Source organism: Chanos chanos, chromosome 15 (assembly GCF_902362185.1).
Source record: "Chanos chanos chromosome 15, fChaCha1.1, whole genome shotgun sequence".
NCBI classification, from domain to species: Eukaryota; Metazoa; Chordata; class Actinopteri; order Gonorynchiformes; family Chanidae; genus Chanos; species Chanos chanos.
Genome location: NC_044509.1, coordinates 4359947 through 4378956, shown reverse-complemented (window position 1 = coordinate 4378956; position 19010 = coordinate 4359947). Strand labels below are relative to the sequence as shown.

Sequence of the window (19010 nt, the reverse complement as noted above, 5' to 3'; positions counted from 1 at the left end):
AGAGCATTTTATCTACCCACAGTGTCTGGCACAGTTTCAGGGCTTTTGTTTCTAACAAACAGGTCAATAAAACTGCTAATTGCTTCAATTTTGTAATTAGCACTCACTTGAAGCCAGCTACTTGACAAGAGCTTAAACAAAACAAGAAACAGTTGTACGGAGAATGGATTTTTTTTTTTTCTGGGCAAAGTAACTCAAAGGTGAATCATGTTTTATTCGCAGCGATGTTCACTTTAGCACTACTCAGGCTGAGTGACCTTGAAATGAGTCTCAAGGTCACCAGTATACTACACGTTCAAATCAAAGCACTGATTGGTTAAAATGTTTTAGGACTGTATTCAGCACCAAACTGCTCTCTCTGTCTCTGTCTCTGTCTCTGTCTCTGTCTCTCTTTTTGTCATTTTTGAGGGACTGCATAGAAAGCGAGATGAAAAGAGGGGAACAAATCTGTTCATGATCGTGACAGAAAAAAAAAATCAGAAGTGGTGTGTGTTTCCACGTATACAAATGGGGGTGTGTGTGTGTGTGTATTAGTGTATGTTAGCACGTACAAGCAGGTGTATCTGACAGACTCTCGACTCCGACAGCTGTCTGAGACAGGAAGCAGGAGAGCAGAAAGCCGGCGAACACTATCACGTTCCCTATGCCCATATCCCTCCCAACACCTCCTCCCCCTCCTCCTCCCCTCCACGCCGCTCCTCCTGGCCTGGTGCATGCACAAAAAATGCCACAATTAAACATTCATGAAGCTTCTTTTCACTAGTGTGGTGTGGTCTTTGTTCCCTGAGGTCAGTGCCACAGGAGGGAGACAAAGCAGACGGCACAGGGTCTGGTGTAGAACAAAAGAGTTACAAACCGAGAGAGAGAGAGAGAGAGAGAGAGAGAGAGAGAGAAAGAGAGAGAGAGAGAGAGAGAGAGAGAGAGAGAGAGAGAGAGTTGTCTTTCAGTTTCTTGCTTGGGCCACGACGTATCGCTTTCCGCTACGGAGAAACGGTGAGCTTTGGGGTTTCGGGTTTCGGGTTTCTTACGAAACAAAGTTCTCAGCGTCACTGAGCTAATTACGCCTGAGCCGGCCCCACCGGGACAATCCAGTAGTCCCAGGCTGTTTCAATTTCAGGAAGCCCTGGATTCCTCCGAAGGTGAGTTAAGGTGAAAGTACAGCTCCAATGTGTGATGTAATGGTTAGCGTATGAGAAAGAGGGGCAGGAGTGACAATTCAATGACAGTCCACACTCTAGGTGACAAATAACTCTAAAAAAAAACCTGAAAAAGGTGGTTTCATTGTGAAAATGATGGTTCCCTGCCAAAATAAAGGAAACACTTGGGAAGAGGCACACAGTACATTGACAGCAGGTGCTGGAGAACAGCTGTGGGTTTTGGGCTAATTAAACAGTGAAAACACCCTACCCTGCTTTGGGTCAAATATAGAAACACTAGACGGACCAAGTTACTCTTTACTTTGATGGTCTTGCCTGGAAGAGAAGATTTCAGAGACTTTTGAGAGGTTATTTGTGGGTGGCATTTGGTAGGAATTTCAGTGAGGAAGACTCCCTGGTAAAGGTGGCTAAGGTGACGTTAACACGGAAAACCGAAGGAGAGACGAAGATCTTCGGCTGAGATCCGTTAACGGTTAACGTCTCACGCCCCCCCTCAGCCCTGACGTCTGTTCGTCGGGTCGGGATGAGAGGCGGAAGATGGCGAGGAACGAGGGGTGTGTACAGGACGTGTCATCAGGAGGATCTCACGGTGAACTCTTCAGCTGCAGTGTTCTAACCCTTATTTACACCTAAAGATGCACCTCTGGGGATTAATTAATGCAAAGAACACAGGTATTGATCAACCACTAAGTGGAAGCGAGTCATATTGTCAATGGTTTTTCACTTAGTTCTCAACAGGCGGGAGAGGGGAATTTGGCTGACAGACCTACGGCTTCGACCGTTTATCTTGCATGGTGAGGGGTTCTGGGAGAAAAAAAAATCTTCACAAATCATCACTGGTGCTTCTACTCAATGTGTCTGTAGTGCTACAATGAATGAAATTGTAATTGTAATTGTAACTGTAATGGGTATTATGGCGTGAGGTGCATTTTTTCCAGTCTGGTTTAGGTCCACACAAGGGGTTAAGATGAAAACCAGTTGGCGCAAAGCCATTCTGAGTTGTCACTTCCATTCAGTTTAGAAGAGCGTCTACCCTGATGGGAGTGGCCTCTGCCAGGATGGCCACGCCTACCGTCAGAGGGGGTCACTGAATGGTTTGATGAGCATAAAAATGATAAACCATACACCCCATGGCCATCTCAGTCAGCAGATCTCAGACTATTTGAAGACTTGATCAGAAATGCAGTATTTCTCACCATCAGCAGAAACACAACACTGAAGTGTAATTGCTTTTGCCAACTTAAGAGGACGTTTTACTGAAAGGACTCTGTTCTGCTGGGGACGCTTTGCCAAACTGCGGTGAAAATCACATTATCAGTAAAAAAAAAAAAAGTAAAAAAAAATTCAAAGAATTCATAAGTGCTTTTTTTTATATACAAAAGATATCGTGCTTTGTGGTAAAACTAAAATTGTGACGCTCCCTTGGTGGTCAGGGTCAGGGTTAGTTTGTTATCCTTTAATTTTGTTACAATAGAGATTAATGGAGGGTCTAGCATACAAGGAGTGTGTGCGGGTGTATGTGTGTGTGTGGTGTGTGCGTGGTGTGTGCGTGCGTGTGTGTGTATGGGTGTGTGTGCGTGTGTATGTGTGTGTGTGTGGTGTGTGTGGGTGTGTGTGTATGGGTGTCTGTGCGTGCATGTGTGTGTGTGTGTGTGTGTGTGTGTGTGTGTGTGCGTGGCGTGTGTGTGTATCATGACGGCACTGTGTTGAAGGTCGAGGCTGTCACACAGAACCAATTACTCTAATAAGAGTCACGACTTGCACTTAAGGCAAGCCGTCTTTCTTTCTTCTCCTCCTGTCCTCCTCTTAACGATTCCCTCTCTTTTTCTGTAATCTGATTCTCTCTCTCTCTTTACCCTCAAGTTTCATCTCTTTCTGTCTTTTGTTCTCTCGTCCTGAACACCCTAATAGTTCCTCACATCTCTTCCCTCTGTCCTTTTTCTCTCTCTCTCTCTCTCTCTTCTCTCGGTCAGTCTAACCCGTTCCTGTTCCCCCTTTCACCCTTTCCTCTCCTCTCTCAGCCTCTGTCGCTCCTCTCTGCTCCTCCGGGCTCCTGCTCTCCGTTTCGACACTTTACCTTTAAGGTGCAGCTTTTCTTCAGCACCATGCAACGGTGACCTTGTAGGATTTCACACATCACTGAATGAACGCTGCACCACAGTCACACACACACACACACACACAGACCACACACACACATACACACCACACACTCTCAAACACACGCACCACACACTCACACACACACGCACACACACACACACACACATAGACCACACACACACATACACACCACACACTCACACACACACGCACGACACACTCACACACACACACACACACACACACACATACACACCACACACTCACACACACATGCACCACACACTCACACACACACACACACACACATGCACCACGCACACACGCACTACACACTCACACGCGCGCGCGCACACACACACACACACACTCGCCACACACACACTATATTTGCGCTCACTCACTTCTTCATCCATTGTTCCTCTGCCCTCATTCTTTTTATCTGCAGTTGCTCATGTTGCCCTATAAAAGAGCACTGCTTCAGCTGCAAAGAGCATTTGACGGAAATGATGAAAAACAGTGACACAATGAGGACTTTGCAGTGTCTCAGGTACCGAGCGCCGACGCTTTCCTGAACTATAAATTAACCTCAGACGATAGTTCCAAGACATCACCGGGTATGTTTTTTTAATTCTCCGTTCCTCTGAGAATTGCGTTACGTAACCGTCACAAAGGTGTTCTGATCAGTAATCGGAAGTTATCCTGAAGTCTTCTCGTATGAAGCAGTTCACACGCACACACGTTCACGCTGAAAACAGCGTCCGTTCTATCAGACTGTCACAGGGACGTGAGAAGAGGTGAGCCAGGGGGGCGCTTTATTTTAACGAACTGAGTTATGGCAACACACGTGACAAAGGTGCTGAGGCGATGGGACCAGCGTGAGGGAGCGCTCCGTGCAGGGGCGATCTGGAGAGGATCCAGGGCCTCGGGCGTGGTTTCCAGCCAGGGGGGAGGGTGTGGGCAGTGCAGCCAGCTTTGGGACACTTGGGTTGGGATCTGAAGCTGGGTCTCCCGCCCAGCTGATGATGGTAGTGGTGGTGGTGGTCACCTCCAGCAGTGATGTTGTAACAGGCTGGGGAACTGGGAAGAGACCTGAAACCCAAGACCTGAACCCACTCCACTCTCTCTCCTCTGGTCCACTCGGCGGGTGGCTGTTGTCTCCGGGAGCAGCTCAGCAGGGTCTGGGGCAGGTGGGCAGAGATGTTGATCCAACGCTGCCTTAGCACATGAGTTTTATTGACTTAACCTGCGCACCTTGTTAAACTCATCCATCTTTCACTCAGTAACTTTCCACTAACTTGCGCTTACTAAGCGACTTTCCAGCCTTAAGGATTCACAAGCGAAGTGTTTATTTCAATTTTATTAACAAGCGTTCAGAACATCCTGTGTTTTTTTTTTATCTCCCCATTAGAAGCACAGGTAAAAGATCTAAGCCAAAATCTTATAGCCAAAACAGAAACCATCAATTCAATGAAATCTCTCTCTCTCTCTCTCTCTCATCAGGAAATGAACATGAAAAACAATAAGCAAACGCACAGCCTTTAAAAAAAAAAATAAGAAAGAAAAAAACAGGCAAGACCTTCAGGGCACAGAGCTAGCAGTTAGCGTCTCTGTTCAAAAATGATTATTCCCAGCCAAAGGCACTCGTGGCAAAACATCTGAGTCATTAATGAAGCAATAACGTGGAGAAGATGAATAGTTTTAATAAGACGAGCTAGACTTTTCTCCCTATTCCTGTCCGTCAGAACTAAATCGCAAAGCGAGTTTAGTGTTGTCTTAACGCAGGTCAGCACTGGTTTAAAAATGATAATGCTTCGTTTGTATAATCGGGTTCGTGACCAGTGTTTGGTAAGATAGAGGTTTTTTGGACAGAAAAAAAAAAATCGAAAGTCTGCCTTCAGGTGTTTGAGGTAGTAGGTGGTATTATACAACAATATGAAAATGAGAACGAGAGAGAGAGAGAGAGAGAGAGAGAGAGAGAAAGAGGTTCAGCCTCAGGTTGTACCTGCAGTCCCAACGACATTTGGAGGAGGCTGACACACACACACACACACACACACACACACACACACACACACACACACACACACAATGGTCAAAGATGCTCGTTTTCTTTTCTGTAGGTCATAACTCAGCCTCTCTTTTATATCCACAGCTTTTTGGCCTCTCTCTATTTTCCACATTTTCTCCTCTACTTGACTGAGGAATGTCTCTCTCTCTCTCTCTCTCTCTCTCTCTCTCTCTTCATCTGTCTCTCAGTCCCTGCCAGCCCTCGTCCTCCCACAGACCCATGAAGAAGGACAGAGGGATAAATCAGAGAGAAGAGAAAGAACAGGGAGGAGTTTTGAAACCCCATGTGGCCTGAAGGGAGAGAATGGGGCCTTTGTAATTTAATATCTTTTTTTTTTTTTTTGCTTTTTTACTGCCATAAAACAGCAACATCCACAAATAAATATTTACTACACTGCCCATAATGCAACTTTGTCTGACAAAGAAATAAATTAGTTTTGACTTTTTTTTTTTTCACAAGAAGCATTTACTTGGGCACTGGATGAATAACACAAAACATGATTTAATCACAATAATCATAATGGCTGGTTTTAGGTCTTTAGTTACCATGGCGCTGGAAGTTTGAAGACCATTGAGAAAGATTTTCCACAAAATCAGAAAATGAATACAATAACAGCTTGGTTCTTTCACCAGATTAATGGCCATCCATCTCATATTCATTACATTTTTTTCCCTTTTTTCTCCAAGTTCAGGAAAGAATTTTGGTGAAAAATTATTTTAAGGCATAAGGCTCTGTCATGAGGGCTTAGTCACCGTGACATGTTCTTGGAAACATAAGAATCCAGGCTGCCTGGTTAAGGCACACACACACATACGCACGCATGCATGCACACATGCGTGCACGCACACACACACACGCACACGTGCACGCACGCATGCACAAACACACACACGCCACGTAGAGTATCAAAAGTATAGGACAGTATGGTCAGACCCATCTACAAGTCCTGGTTTTTCACAGAGTGTGGTTCTGATTGGTTCCGTAGGAGAGTAGGTAAGTGAATGGGGGAGAGAGAGAGAGAGAGAGAGAGAGAGAGAGAGAGAGAGAGAAAGAGAAAGAGAAAGAGAAAGAGAGAGAGAAAGAGAGAGAGCACAAAATGGCTGCCGTGGTTTCACATCTCCACGTACAACCACAGCGAGATGAGACAGAAACGAGACCTCAGTGAGAACTCAAGGGCGTCTCCCGTGTCTCCGCACACACGCGTCTCTCAGTGAAGATGTTTCTGGGACGAAAGATCCCAGGCTCACACCTCGCCTCATACCCACAGGTGATTTAAACAAATCAGTTATGGGGGCGTGACCTCAGAGGAGGTGACCTACGTCGCCCCGTTCCTGTCCCACGGGGCAGGGGGATCTGGGCCTCATTACGGAGGCAGGAGGGTGTGTTAATGAGAAATGTAAAGATGTCCGGGACTGAAGGAACAAGTTCTGAAAAGCATCTGAGAAAGATACTGGTTTGCATGTGTGCTGAGGAGGAGAGAGTGCAGGGGGTGGGGGGGGGTGGGGCTGGTTGGGGTGTTACCGTTCATTCTGGATCGTTTCTGAGTCAGCAGTTAAAATTTGGTTTTTAAATTTGAAAAGCAATTACTGTGTTAAATTATTTTAATGAGTTAAAAAGCGAGTTTGGTGCACGAGTATGAGGTGGGAGAAACAGAGTTGTGAGTGTCATCCCCCACCCCACTCCCCCAACCCACGTGCATACAGCTGACTTTTAGTGTGAAGTCAAACCGTTTTTAGTAGGAATTCTATAAATAACTTTTAGTTTGCTTCATCTCCTAACAGACGTTGAGGGTTTGGGAGGTTTGAAAAAAAACTCTGAGAATGCAGCGTAAGTGCCATGACAATTTAATTCTCACCCACAGTCAACACTTTAGTCAGCTAAAGCCACAGGAACACTGGCAGAGAGAGAGAGAGAGCGAGAGAGAGATGTGACCTGTTTTTTTCACTTTTCACAAGTTATGACACCACAATATCAGTGATTTTACAAACCATTCAGTGTACCTAAAAAGCAATGTGTATGATTATTTTCATTCAAAACATACCCCGCCCTACTTAAGCTTAAGACCCAAGTCAAGCGTGTAAACACTTGGTCAGAGATTACTTAACATTAATATTTCGTGACCTCTTCTCTAAACTCACACACATGTGGCATATTGTTGTGCATCCGTGGGGCACTGTGAGATGTGTTCAAGCCTGTTATAAGCCATTCACAGTGTTAGAGTATGTAACCATAGCGATTGTGTGTCATTGTGAAAGATTATGTTATGCATCCATAGAAGGGAATGGCATTTTGTTAATCTCTTATCAGCGTTTACAAAAAGGCTAGACACATTTATTACCGTAATGAGGTGCTTTAATAGCAGATTTTGAGTGTAGTGTTACTGAAAATACAAGGAAAATGAAAGAATAGAATGTCCCAGTGACACGTTTTTAACTTTCTCTTAAAGGACGAATGTTCTACCAACGGAATTTTATTTTCAAACTCTTAGGGGGAATGAGGGTAGAAAAGCAATCAAGTCCTTCTCCTCTTTACTCCAGAGATCTCCTGTTTGAGAGAGGTGTGTGTGTGTGTGTGAGAGAGAGAGAGAGAGAGAGAGAGAGAGAGGAGGGGGGGGCACTATGTGCTGAAATCCTCATAGACGAGGGACATCTTTTTTTTTTTTTTGGAAGAATAATTTCCTTGAAGGACAGGTACCAAATGTCTAAGTGTATACTTTACATTTCAGGCTCTGGCCATTTCTTGAGAACGGACCCGTCTGCGGAACGACCTGCTTTCCACTCTATCCTCTATCTGAGTAGGTGGCATTACAACAGTAGTTTTATTACTCTATTTCACAAGGTTATATGTCCATGAGCTGTGAACAGAAAATGATCTAGCCCAACAAAAAATGTTGGTTTTGACTTACAGAGTTCCGTTGTCGCTACGGAAAGAAACGTCTTTCTCTGTTGTACATGATTAATTTGTCAGAGGGATTACTTGTTTAGTTGATGGACGGCATACGCCAGTCCAAACCCTCGCTTCCCTCACTTCATTCTCTGAACCACACACACACACACACACACACACACATTCTCACAGCGGTCCCAGACTGAATCTTGTTTTTTTTTTTTACTTAAAACACACACGGCATGGTGTCAGTGTCTTTTCACACGTTTGACAGAGTCAACCCCCCGCCTCCTCCTTACCCTCCTCCGCGTGAAACCTCGTCAGCCGAGTTGGCATTTCTAATAATGACACGGGCATAAGAAGGACGCCAAAGATTTATTGACTACGCCTCTGATATTTCTTCATCAGTAGTCAACGACTGACCACGTCACTGTCGTACCCGCCGGATGACGAAGGAAAAAAATTGGATTACTGGACTCAACGGTTTTTTTTTCTGAAACCTCAAAGATGAAATGAAGAGGACATGAATTATAGCCCATCCCCAGTTGTCTTCATCTTGCCAAAGCATTTATAAAAGATCCAGTCAGATCAGTCGTAAATTAAGGGTCGAAATTCCTACAAATGAACGTTAGCCGAAAGCATAATTTTCTCTGCGGGAAGATATAAGTGAATTTAACAAGGGAATACAAGCAGTTTATAACTTTGTAAAATTGTCATGTAATTTCCAAGCGTATGACATTTTGTTGGGGGTGATTCTGTAGCTATATAGATGGCGGAGGAAACGATTACTGAAGTGAAAAAGAATATGTCTGCATTTCTGGTGCTTGCTGATGAATGAAAAGTCAGACTCCTAAATCAAATATGAATAGACAGAAGTCAGTATGTGGTAAAAAAAAAAAAAAAAAAGCTGATAAGCGATCGGCCTTTTCCCAACAGCCATTCATGAATATTCATCCTTCATGGCTTCTCCCGAATCGTTAAACCTTCGTTACAGCCTAATCATTTCCTGCTGATTTATCTACGGTTCTCTGTCCATCTCATCTCCGGACCGTGACTTTCACAGAGGCGGAAAATGTCTGCAACACTTTATTTATAATTCGTGTAACCCAAAGCGTGCAAGCCGCTGGCTAATGATCCTTCCCTCATCATAATCACGCACGCACACACGCACGCGCGCACACAAACACTGTCACAGTTCTGGACCATCAGTCCCCTTGGCTAAGCGTGAGGTACTAGAGCCTGAATTAGCGGAGGAGGGGAGAGATGAAGAGGGATGTAGGGATGAGCTGACTCACGGTAGCGTGTGTGTGGGGGGGTGGGGGGCTGTAACTGCAAGGGCTCTGTACTGAATCATCACTCTTTTATCGAATACTCCCTCCCCCTCCTTTCCAACTCACTTTATTTTATTTCTCCCTCCAACTGTCAGCATCACCATCTGAGGAGGGAGAGAGAGAGAGAGAGAGAGAGAAAGCGAGAGCGAGAGAGAGGGGGGGAAGTGGGGGGAAGTGAGAGAAAGAATAAAAAAAAAAAAGACAGTGAAAGAGATCATCTGAGGTAAAAGAGAAGCCTTCCATTCAGTTTGCGATGAATGGTTTTAATTCAGAGAAGGCGCTGGCACATGTCTGCCCAGAACAAAAGAGAGCGAGAGGGGGAAAATCCACGAGGGCACAACGGCACTGGAAATGAAAAACACAAGACAGGTTGGCAGTCAGAACAGGGGGACAACACAGTGTGTGCAAGTTGTGCTCAAATCCCTCATAAACATAAACATAAACACACACACACACACACACACACAAGGAACCTCTAACCGAATCAGATCTAGTCCAAGGTCAGAACCTTTAGGTGTTCTTGTAAGTGTGCCACTCCTAAAACAGGAGGCCTAACTACGCTGATTCTGAGACAAAAACGAAGTCCCATCTGGTTGTTTGTGTTGGATTTGAAGCGTCGGGGAACAAAAGGCGGGTCTTTGTACGCCCGGTTTGCACATGCTCGCAGCTATGACATCACTAACAGTAACAACACTGCAGCCGCGGCAACGATCTCAGAGGACTGAAGAGTCAGAGCAGGAGTCACAGCAGGAACTGTCAATCACACTGTCAGTCTCACATGACATGACTCACACTGAGTCAATGTGAGTGTGAGAGATGGCATTAAGGGACACATTTCTATAAATATCTGAGGAAACACCGCTAAACGGTGAACAGTGGTGGCGGTTGGAGCTTTAACAGTGAGGACGGCTAAAATGTACCCCGAAGTCGACAGGAGTTCATTTCGTTTTTGTTTTTTTTTAAGTAAAGTACATTCATTTACAAAGACAAATAAAGGAACAACTGAGGCAAACGGATCGGCACATCGAAATTGCATTTTAATTAAAAACAACTCATATCTTCAACCCCAAGCAATCTGTGATTAGTTTCCTTCTTTCCCCCAGTGGGCCATAAGCCTACAAATCAAAGTGTCATCTGAGAACAAAACAATATATTAAATAATTCTTATATATAATATATATATTTTGTGGGGAGGGTAAAGGGCTGATATGAAACATATTTCTTATTATTGTTCTAAATCCTTGTATTATGTGCAATTAACAATATACACAGTTATGTACATTCAGTTTGTGTCAATTTCAAATCAAATGTTAACCAAACTTCTAAGAATTTTCTGAAAGGAAAAAAAAAAAAGGTAAAAACAAAACAAAACAAAACAAAAAAACATAATGTATAAAGATTCAAATGAAACAATGCATTTGTCTTTGAAAATAAAACAAATGAGAGGACCTTTGTGATGGCATGGGGAAAATTAAGATTGTTTCATTACAACCAGAGGCACATAGTTAACATCAGAGGCGCTGAGAGAGAGAGAGAGAGAGAGAGAGAGAAGGAGAGAGAGAGGGACAGCTTCCTACAGGAAGTCAGCCTGGCAGCCATGTTAAAAGCCCAGATGAAGGGTTTCCTGTCTGCTTTACAGTAAACAAAATGGAAAATGAAATAAAACGCAATAAAATGAAATAAGTGCTCCATCAATTTCAACAGACAGAGCTCAAATCTACCATTACAACACAGGAAAAAAACAGACACAATTTGTCATTTTATTAGCCAAATATATGACTTAAAATAAAACTATCTATTACCGAAAAGTTGCGAGAGCGAGAAAGAGCAATAATTCACATGAAACAGAATTTTTTTTTTTTCTTCTTGAAATAACAATTTCTTTGGCATAAACCACTCTCTCGTTTTTCTGCTGTTAAATTAACACTAAAAAAAAAAAAAAAAAAAAAAAAGCTAATGCAATCTTGAATATCAATGTTAATGTAATAGAATTCTAAATGCTTGAAAATGAAAAAAAAAAAGCTGGTTCAAAAAAATGTAGAGTTCCAGCTCTCAGGACAGGTGTCCTCCAAACTCAAACAGGTATGGTTTGCAAAGGTGACAACGTTGGTTTGAAATGTTACCCCCGTTCAGTCTTTGGCATAACCGGAAAAACAAACATCTCCTTCTCTCTAATCAAAGAAAAAGCCCATTCATCTGATAACAACTCATCAGAACCTTTCCTCTCTGGTGTTTGGGAGTTCATTAAAAAAAAAAAAAAAAAAAATTATTAGATGTCTCATGCTACCAAGCAACTTCCCATGGAGTTAAAACATTCATTTTGTCCCTGAAAATGAAAACCACTGAGCAGGAAGACTAATGTTTCCCTAACTTATGTCCAAGGTCCAAAACGGACAGTTATGTTTTCCATTCTAGTGCAGGACTAACACGTCTGATTCAGCTAAGCAATGCACATGTTGAATGATGTGTGTTGGCAATGGACTAGTCCTGAAATATCCTCTCAAATTGCTCCTCAGAAGGTAGAGCTGAGGGGGAAAAAAAAAAAAAAAAAAAGAGTTCGACTGGACAGTCTGTCATTATATGTTGGCTTGACAAAACTAGCTATTCTCAAGGACATCTGGGAGTTGTAGTTCATTCTCTTTCAGCTCTCTGAGCTCAGGGAATTAGCTGAATTTATGATTTAAGCTAAGCAGCGAGGGGTTCTATGTTTTCGAGGAGTAAACTGAATGATATCGTCCATGGGGCCGGAGTAAAATGAAGTTGGAGAAAAAACTAGAAAAGAAAAATCCTCACGTCAATTAATGTGGACTTCCATGTTTCCCCCTCTCTGTATTTTTCAGTCACTATGCGATTCTTTTAAAACTGAACGGATCTCACCCTACAAAAATAACCAACCAAAACACCAAAACATACTGACATACACTCTAGGCAAGCCAAAGCATAAGAAATTAAGAATAATGCACACACCCAGTCTTCAGATTAGCTGACAAATCAAAGACCTCTGTTTCTGGAACTTTTCTGCTACGATATGACAATTATGTGCCTTGGAAAAAAAGAAAGAAAGAAAGAAAGAAAGAAAGAAAGAAAGAAAGAAAAAAAAAGATTTCACAATTCAGCAGCAGACATTGCACCATGAAAACATGTTTACATACAAGTGTGTATAAATCTGATGGTGGCCAAGTCCAGTCCTGAAGGACCGACTTCCTGCTGGTTTTCGTGTCAACGAACACGCTACTGTAACTGACTGGCCGTCAAACAGACACTGCAGTTTCCAAAGGTGAAAATCAGCCTCTAATTAGGAAGTTAAGGGAAAAAAAACCCGAGAGGACGTTGGCCTTCCAGGTCTGGACCGAAGCTCCTGTTTGAACCGGATTTGTTTCTCTGAGAAACCACTTGTCTCACCGTGATGAGTGTGATAAACTCGTAGCAGGTCACTCATGAGATAATACGTTTGCCAGTTTGGCAGAACAAATGCCAAACATTTATCTGTTTTTCTAACACAACCCACAGTTTGTATCCTTCCCAAGACTTACACACAGAACTATACTTAGTAATCTTATCGCCGTCAACCACATAACGATAATGATAATGTTAACTGGTGTTATAACTGGTGAAAACATGTTACGGACAATGAAAGCTTTTGAACATTAATGATATGGTACAATAACTTTGTGAAGTGTGAAGTGTTACCTTTCTTTCTTACGAGTGCGATACAAGATCGTATCGTGGTATGTATTACAATTGATTTGGACATGTAACGCACTGTTTACACAAGAGTGTTTCACTGGAAGTCAATCAGTGGAAGAATCTTTAAAAACGTTCATACACGTATGTATATAACAAAGTCTACAGTCTTCAGGTCTGTGTTTTTCTTTATCCCTTTTGTGTCTTGCTTTCCACGGGGTCCACATCCCTTGTAAATTCCAACGCAGAGGTCAACAGTCACAAGCGGCTTCGTTTTTTCTTTTTCCTTCTTCTTCTTCTTTTTTTTTTTTTTTTTTTTAATGGCAAGGCTAGAGCTAGCCTCGTTTTCCCTGGTGCTGGCGGGGGGGGGGGGGGGGGGGTTCGTCTCCTGACGTTTTTGCGTACGTTACCGCGAGCAGAGTGATATTCATAGCCGTTTACAATACGCAGGCAGAGTGAATATTCGGAAGCAAAGTCAGTCTTCTCTACTGATTTACAATCATCTTAGCCAAGTCTGAGCACGGAAAACCGTGCCCAGAGACTCAGTGTGTGTGTGTGAGGACTTTTTGTGTTACCTGGTGTGTTGAGCAGTTTTCTGAGTGAGGACTCAGGCCACAGTGACAGATGAGACTAAGCTGGGTTTGTAAGTATTTTTAGGGGCTGAGTCTGTCCACAGAGAGACACTGAGAAAAGAGAGAGAGAGAGAGAGACAGAGGAACGCTGGGAAGGTGACCTGATTTCCAGATGATCGATTGTCTTACCTAAGGTGGCTTCTCCAAAAAAGACAAGAGAAGGGGGAGAAAATGAAGGGGGGGGGGGATGCTAACAAAAAGAACACGGGTGAATTTTGGCACAACTTTTCACCTGTTTCAGCACTTAGCAAAAAAAAAAAAAAAAAAAAACCCCAAACCCTCACTCCTTTAGATTTTCTCTTCTTCTTCCTCCAAAAAACACACAGACTAATTTCCACAGCATTTCATCAAAGGCAAAAAGAAAAAGCTACAGTTGAGAGCTGCTTCAAGTCGTAACAGAAGCTGTTTTTTCTTTTTTCTTTAAAAAAACAAAAAAACAACTCCAACAGTATTGATTATCATTATAAAAAAAACAAACAACAAAAAAAAAAACTACATGGCACAGACATGTTGGGGGGCCTCCCAGGTCTGTGACAGATGAATGAAAGTCTCTGGTTTACAGGAATCGCTCTCTGGAAGACGGAGGGGATAAGTCTCCCACAGTGGCCCTGCAGACACAGGGCTGGCTGCCTCTCTTTCAGGGGGACAGATTGAGCAGCTGAGTGGATTTATTTGGGTAATTTATGGCCAGGCTGATGGCAGCTATGTTCTTCAGAGCCTAATAAAATAAAAGAGAGAGAGAGAGAGACAGACAGAGAGAGAGGTGGGGCGGGGAGAGGGAGGGAGGGTAGGAGAGAGAGAAAGAGTGAGAGAGAGAGAGTAGGAGACTAAGATTAAGCATATTATTGAACATGTTATTGTTGTATGACAGTTTAAAACACCTAGTATAAAGCATATTTCTTTAATTCAATAAAATAATCAATAATGATGTAGATCATCACAGTTTCTATCGTAGCCCATGTATGACACACGCACACCCGCACATAAACAGACCGAACTAATAACCGTAAACCAATAATCATCCAGCTAATATTGTGAGGTCTCGAACATAAAAAGTTTTGCAAACAAGGACACACACAAATATCGACACTAACTTTACTCTCACACTCAACTGTCATCTGAATGATTCCTTTATTTTTTTTGTAGCTGTTGTTGTTGTTGGTGCTGATAATTAGAAACATTAGAGAGGGCTGTCCAGAGAGCGGTTTTACCGTCTAAAACATTACATTCTGTTCCCCCCACAGCACTTATGGAGAATCCAGGCAAACACGCTTAGGCACTCTGACCCCAACACACAACCACGCACATAATTACACAACACATTAGAGCACAACATCAACCCACACACTAAACACGAGCGCGCGCACACACACACACAAACACGCATACACACACACGCACACATACGTACAAACAGACAGACAAGACACACATACACAGTCATGCAAACACAGAGGAAGACACGGACATAAACACGCAAAGAGATATTTTTCTCTTCCCGCCCCCCCCCCCCTTCAAATCTGTAAATCTAGTTCATAAAAGAAAAGAAGAAAAAAGAAAAAGTTTCCATTGTGGACAGGATTCCTTTCACTGTTTCATTATACACTAGCAGAAAGCCACACTCCAACGGTGCCATTTGGTTTTTCAAGCACTGAACTGAATTGTCTGTGTAGGAGCAAACATTCATTTAACCGCGGTAACTGTGCATCCATTTCCACCGCGAGTGACGGCCCACACAGAGGTCAATTCACTTTCGGTTTCAAAAAAAAAAAGAAAAAACAAAAAACCAAAAAAAAAAACAAAAAAAAAACGCCTAAGAACAGCCTCCAATTTCACAACAAGCACGACTCGCCAAAAAAAAAAAAACCCTGCTCAGTGAACATCTACACGCAACGGTAAACAGGAAGCAGACATTAAACGCTGATATAATTCTTGTGATACAAACTCTAAACGAATATATGCAACTCATTGTCTTGACCGGTCAATCTAATTGGGGCAAATGATTGAGGTAAATACCACTGCTCTGCTGGGACAGCGCGGACCCGCAAACCATATTACGTCTCCTTCTTCATCCGAGTTCGCTTTGTCCACCGTAAAGCGGCTATTTCTCAAAGAGAACAATAAACATGACTATTTTCCATGGTTTAACCTTCACGTATTTCTTCTTAATAACTAATCCAAGGCTCTAATAAACGCTGTCTCTTGACTCATTTAAGCCTTTGTTTATTTGATAACCACGTGAATAGACCCGCGGATCCGTATTCCAATCACCACAGTTCACGCCGGGGACTACGTTATTATTAACACCAGCAATGTGAGATGCCAATGGCAACTAATATCTGCATCACAGTGTCCAACGATTCACAATAACTTATAATTTTCTCTTGCGCTGTAGTTTCATCACCCTTCATAACGTTTTTTATTAAGTATTCATGACCAGTGAATCGTATCTTTGTAAAATTGAAGGTGCTCTACATAAAACATGAACTAATTTTCCAAAATCTCACAAAACGTCAAACTCGTTACACGTGTAGATTGTGTGGCGTTTTATACTCCGGCTGGTATTCTGGGTCTCACCTGAGCCGTACGCGTCAGTAGCTGTTCGTTGGTTGTGAGTGCTAGCAGGTACTCCTGAAGGATGCCTTGTTCCTGTTAACAAAGAAAGAGGACATGCCATGTTATGGAAATCCTTTATTTAAAAAGCAAGGAAGGAGAGGGAGAGAGAGAGAGAGAGAGAGAGAGAGAGAGAGAGAGAGAGAGAGAGAGATATCAAATGAAAAAGTCACCTAGGTTTTACGGGGGGAAAACACATCTAGAGCTAACTAACCCCAACCCCACTAACCCCAAAATTCTGGTGTAAACATAGTGGTTGACATTAAGGAATTAAAGACAGTAAAATTGTGAGCAGAAATAAATTGAACTGTTCATCTACGACGTCTAATCCCCCCACCGTGTAACAACCACACACCATCCTTCTCTCATCTCTGCCGCCGAGGGGATTTGGGATGATGTAAAAATGCTTTTGTATGAGTGACGGTTCACCAGCCGTTACAGAACGGAGGCGTGAGACGCGACGCTACTCGGAACTCGATTTCAGCGGCCAAACGGAAACTTCAGACCCGGAAAAAAAACCCGTCCTATTAAAGATTGGGGGAGCTGATTTAAAACAGAACCCGGTCTCACAGGCCATCCGTGTGTGTTTATACTCAGAGAGCTTCAGAGAGAGATTACGACAGCGGCCTTCATACAGTCTCAAATCAAACTGTTTATGTTAACTTCCATTCCTCCTCAGCCGGTTTACGAAATACAGCGAAATACCTCTGAGGTGATACGCGAATTAAAAGAAGCAGGATTTGATACGTAAGTATTGGAGGAAAAAGTAAAACTAATGGACAAAGAGACACCATGTGATTCTCTCTCACGTACGTTTACAAGTTCTGCAACCAAACGCAAAACTGTGGGCGCTTTACTGTATTCACGTACATGACTCTCCTATCCAGGGTCACTTAGAATATCAGTGTCGGTTAGAGACTGAACGGCTCCTGGGCAAACTTTGACATAAGCGCCCTCCCCCAGGGAGAGCGAAGCGAGTAATTTAAACCCGCAACACCGCAGATTACAAGGTCATTTCCCTGAACACGATGCCTGTCTGACAGGCCAGTGTATTCAAACGATGTAAACATGCGGAAGAATCTTTTTGGAAAAACGTTGATTTCACAGGTAAAAGAGTGCGACTTCGCCACGTTTTTCAGTAAGTATTGACGGGGGGTGGAGAAGGAGACGCATGAGGCTACATCTGGCTCACCGTCACAAAGTATAGCTGTGAATTTCTCAACCGAAAAACCTGTTCATTCTATTCTATGGCATGCAGCTATTAGCAAAAAAAAAAAGAAAGAAAGAAAGAAAAAAAAACCCTCACCTGACGTCAAATATGTCTCTCAGGGCGAGCGCTAATGGCCAGATGGTGAACTACAGTGTATTAGCATACACCTGCTAATCTGCGAGCAGAGATTCGTGCAAGAGGAAAAAAAAAAACCCTCGATTCGAGAACTGTTGCTAGGCATGTACACTGCTAAAACAAAACAAAACAAACAAACAAACAACAAAAATAAAAACCCAGAGGGCTGGACGACTTCATCTCCAAGACTGTGGCCTCACTATCGTCAGGGCTGACTCCTGTTCAAATGGATTACTCTCTCTTACACCTGTGCTTAAGTCATTTTGGTAAGGGATGTCAAAAAACAAAGATGAGGGTTAAGATGTTCTGTTGTCCTCTTGATACATGTTTTCAATGTTGGTTCATTTTGGCATGGAGTACTTGTGACTAATCTCAAAACAGTCTGTAAAAACATACAACTGTCCATCTCTTCAGGCTTCTTCTCTGAATTCCTATTGGACTTCAAATGACAGACTGCCTGATGCTACACAAAGCACTGGGTGCTACATGGACAACTACGATTGGTTGATTTAGTTGTCTGACAAGACATTCAACGTTAAAACCACTTCCTGTACTAAAGTAACAAATATCTTTTATACCAAAGACAGACAAAGGGGGGAGAGAGAGAGAGAGAGGATTTTAGGAAGGGCACTTCCTCATGTAAAAGTAAACCCATGCTTGAATGAAAAACAAACACACACACACACACACACACACAGTATCTGTAAACAGATGATGAAACACAACTTATTACAGTCTGTTTGATCTCCACCTCCCACAGTAAAATTAGAAATAATGTCACAGACATAAACGTATAGCTCATTAGCCGTGAGTCGTTGTCCACCATGTGAAATATGATGTCTGTTGTGTGTTGTTCATCAGTACCTCAGTTTCTCACATCACAAAGGCCCAGAATGTCACAAAACTACGCTGTGGTTTTAACAACTGGACGGCACGTACGTGTGTGCGTGTGTATGTGCGTGTGTGTGTGTGTGTGTGCGTGTGATATGACCTGCAGTGCTGAGCATGAGGTACAGCAGGAACACAGACGCACAAAAACACAAACAAAAACAACACATACACACACACACACACCCTCAAACACCTTCCTTTACTGGTTTTCACTCTGAACTGTTGTGTGACCATGTTGTGAGAATCATGCTGAGAGAAACAGCTATTGGTTGAAGGAATGAAGGAGTTATGACCTCA

At 42.9% G+C, this 19010-nt stretch overlaps 1 protein-coding gene across 1 annotated transcript in view; it reads right to left on the bottom strand.

Moving 5' to 3' along the window:
- Positions 1-14386: 14386 nt before the first annotated feature.
- zzef1 (zinc finger, ZZ-type with EF hand domain 1) overlaps positions 14387-19010 on the bottom strand; it is a 49301-nt gene continuing 44677 nt past the window's right edge. Inside the window, exons 53-54 of the mRNA XM_030792698.1 lie at positions 16442-16513; positions 14387-14582 (exon numbers count right to left, since the gene is read on the bottom strand). Coding sequence (XP_030648558.1) covers positions 14502-14582; positions 16442-16513 — 153 coding nt within the window. The 3' untranslated portion in view covers positions 14387-14501. The remainder of the gene's footprint in view (positions 14583-16441; positions 16514-19010) is intronic.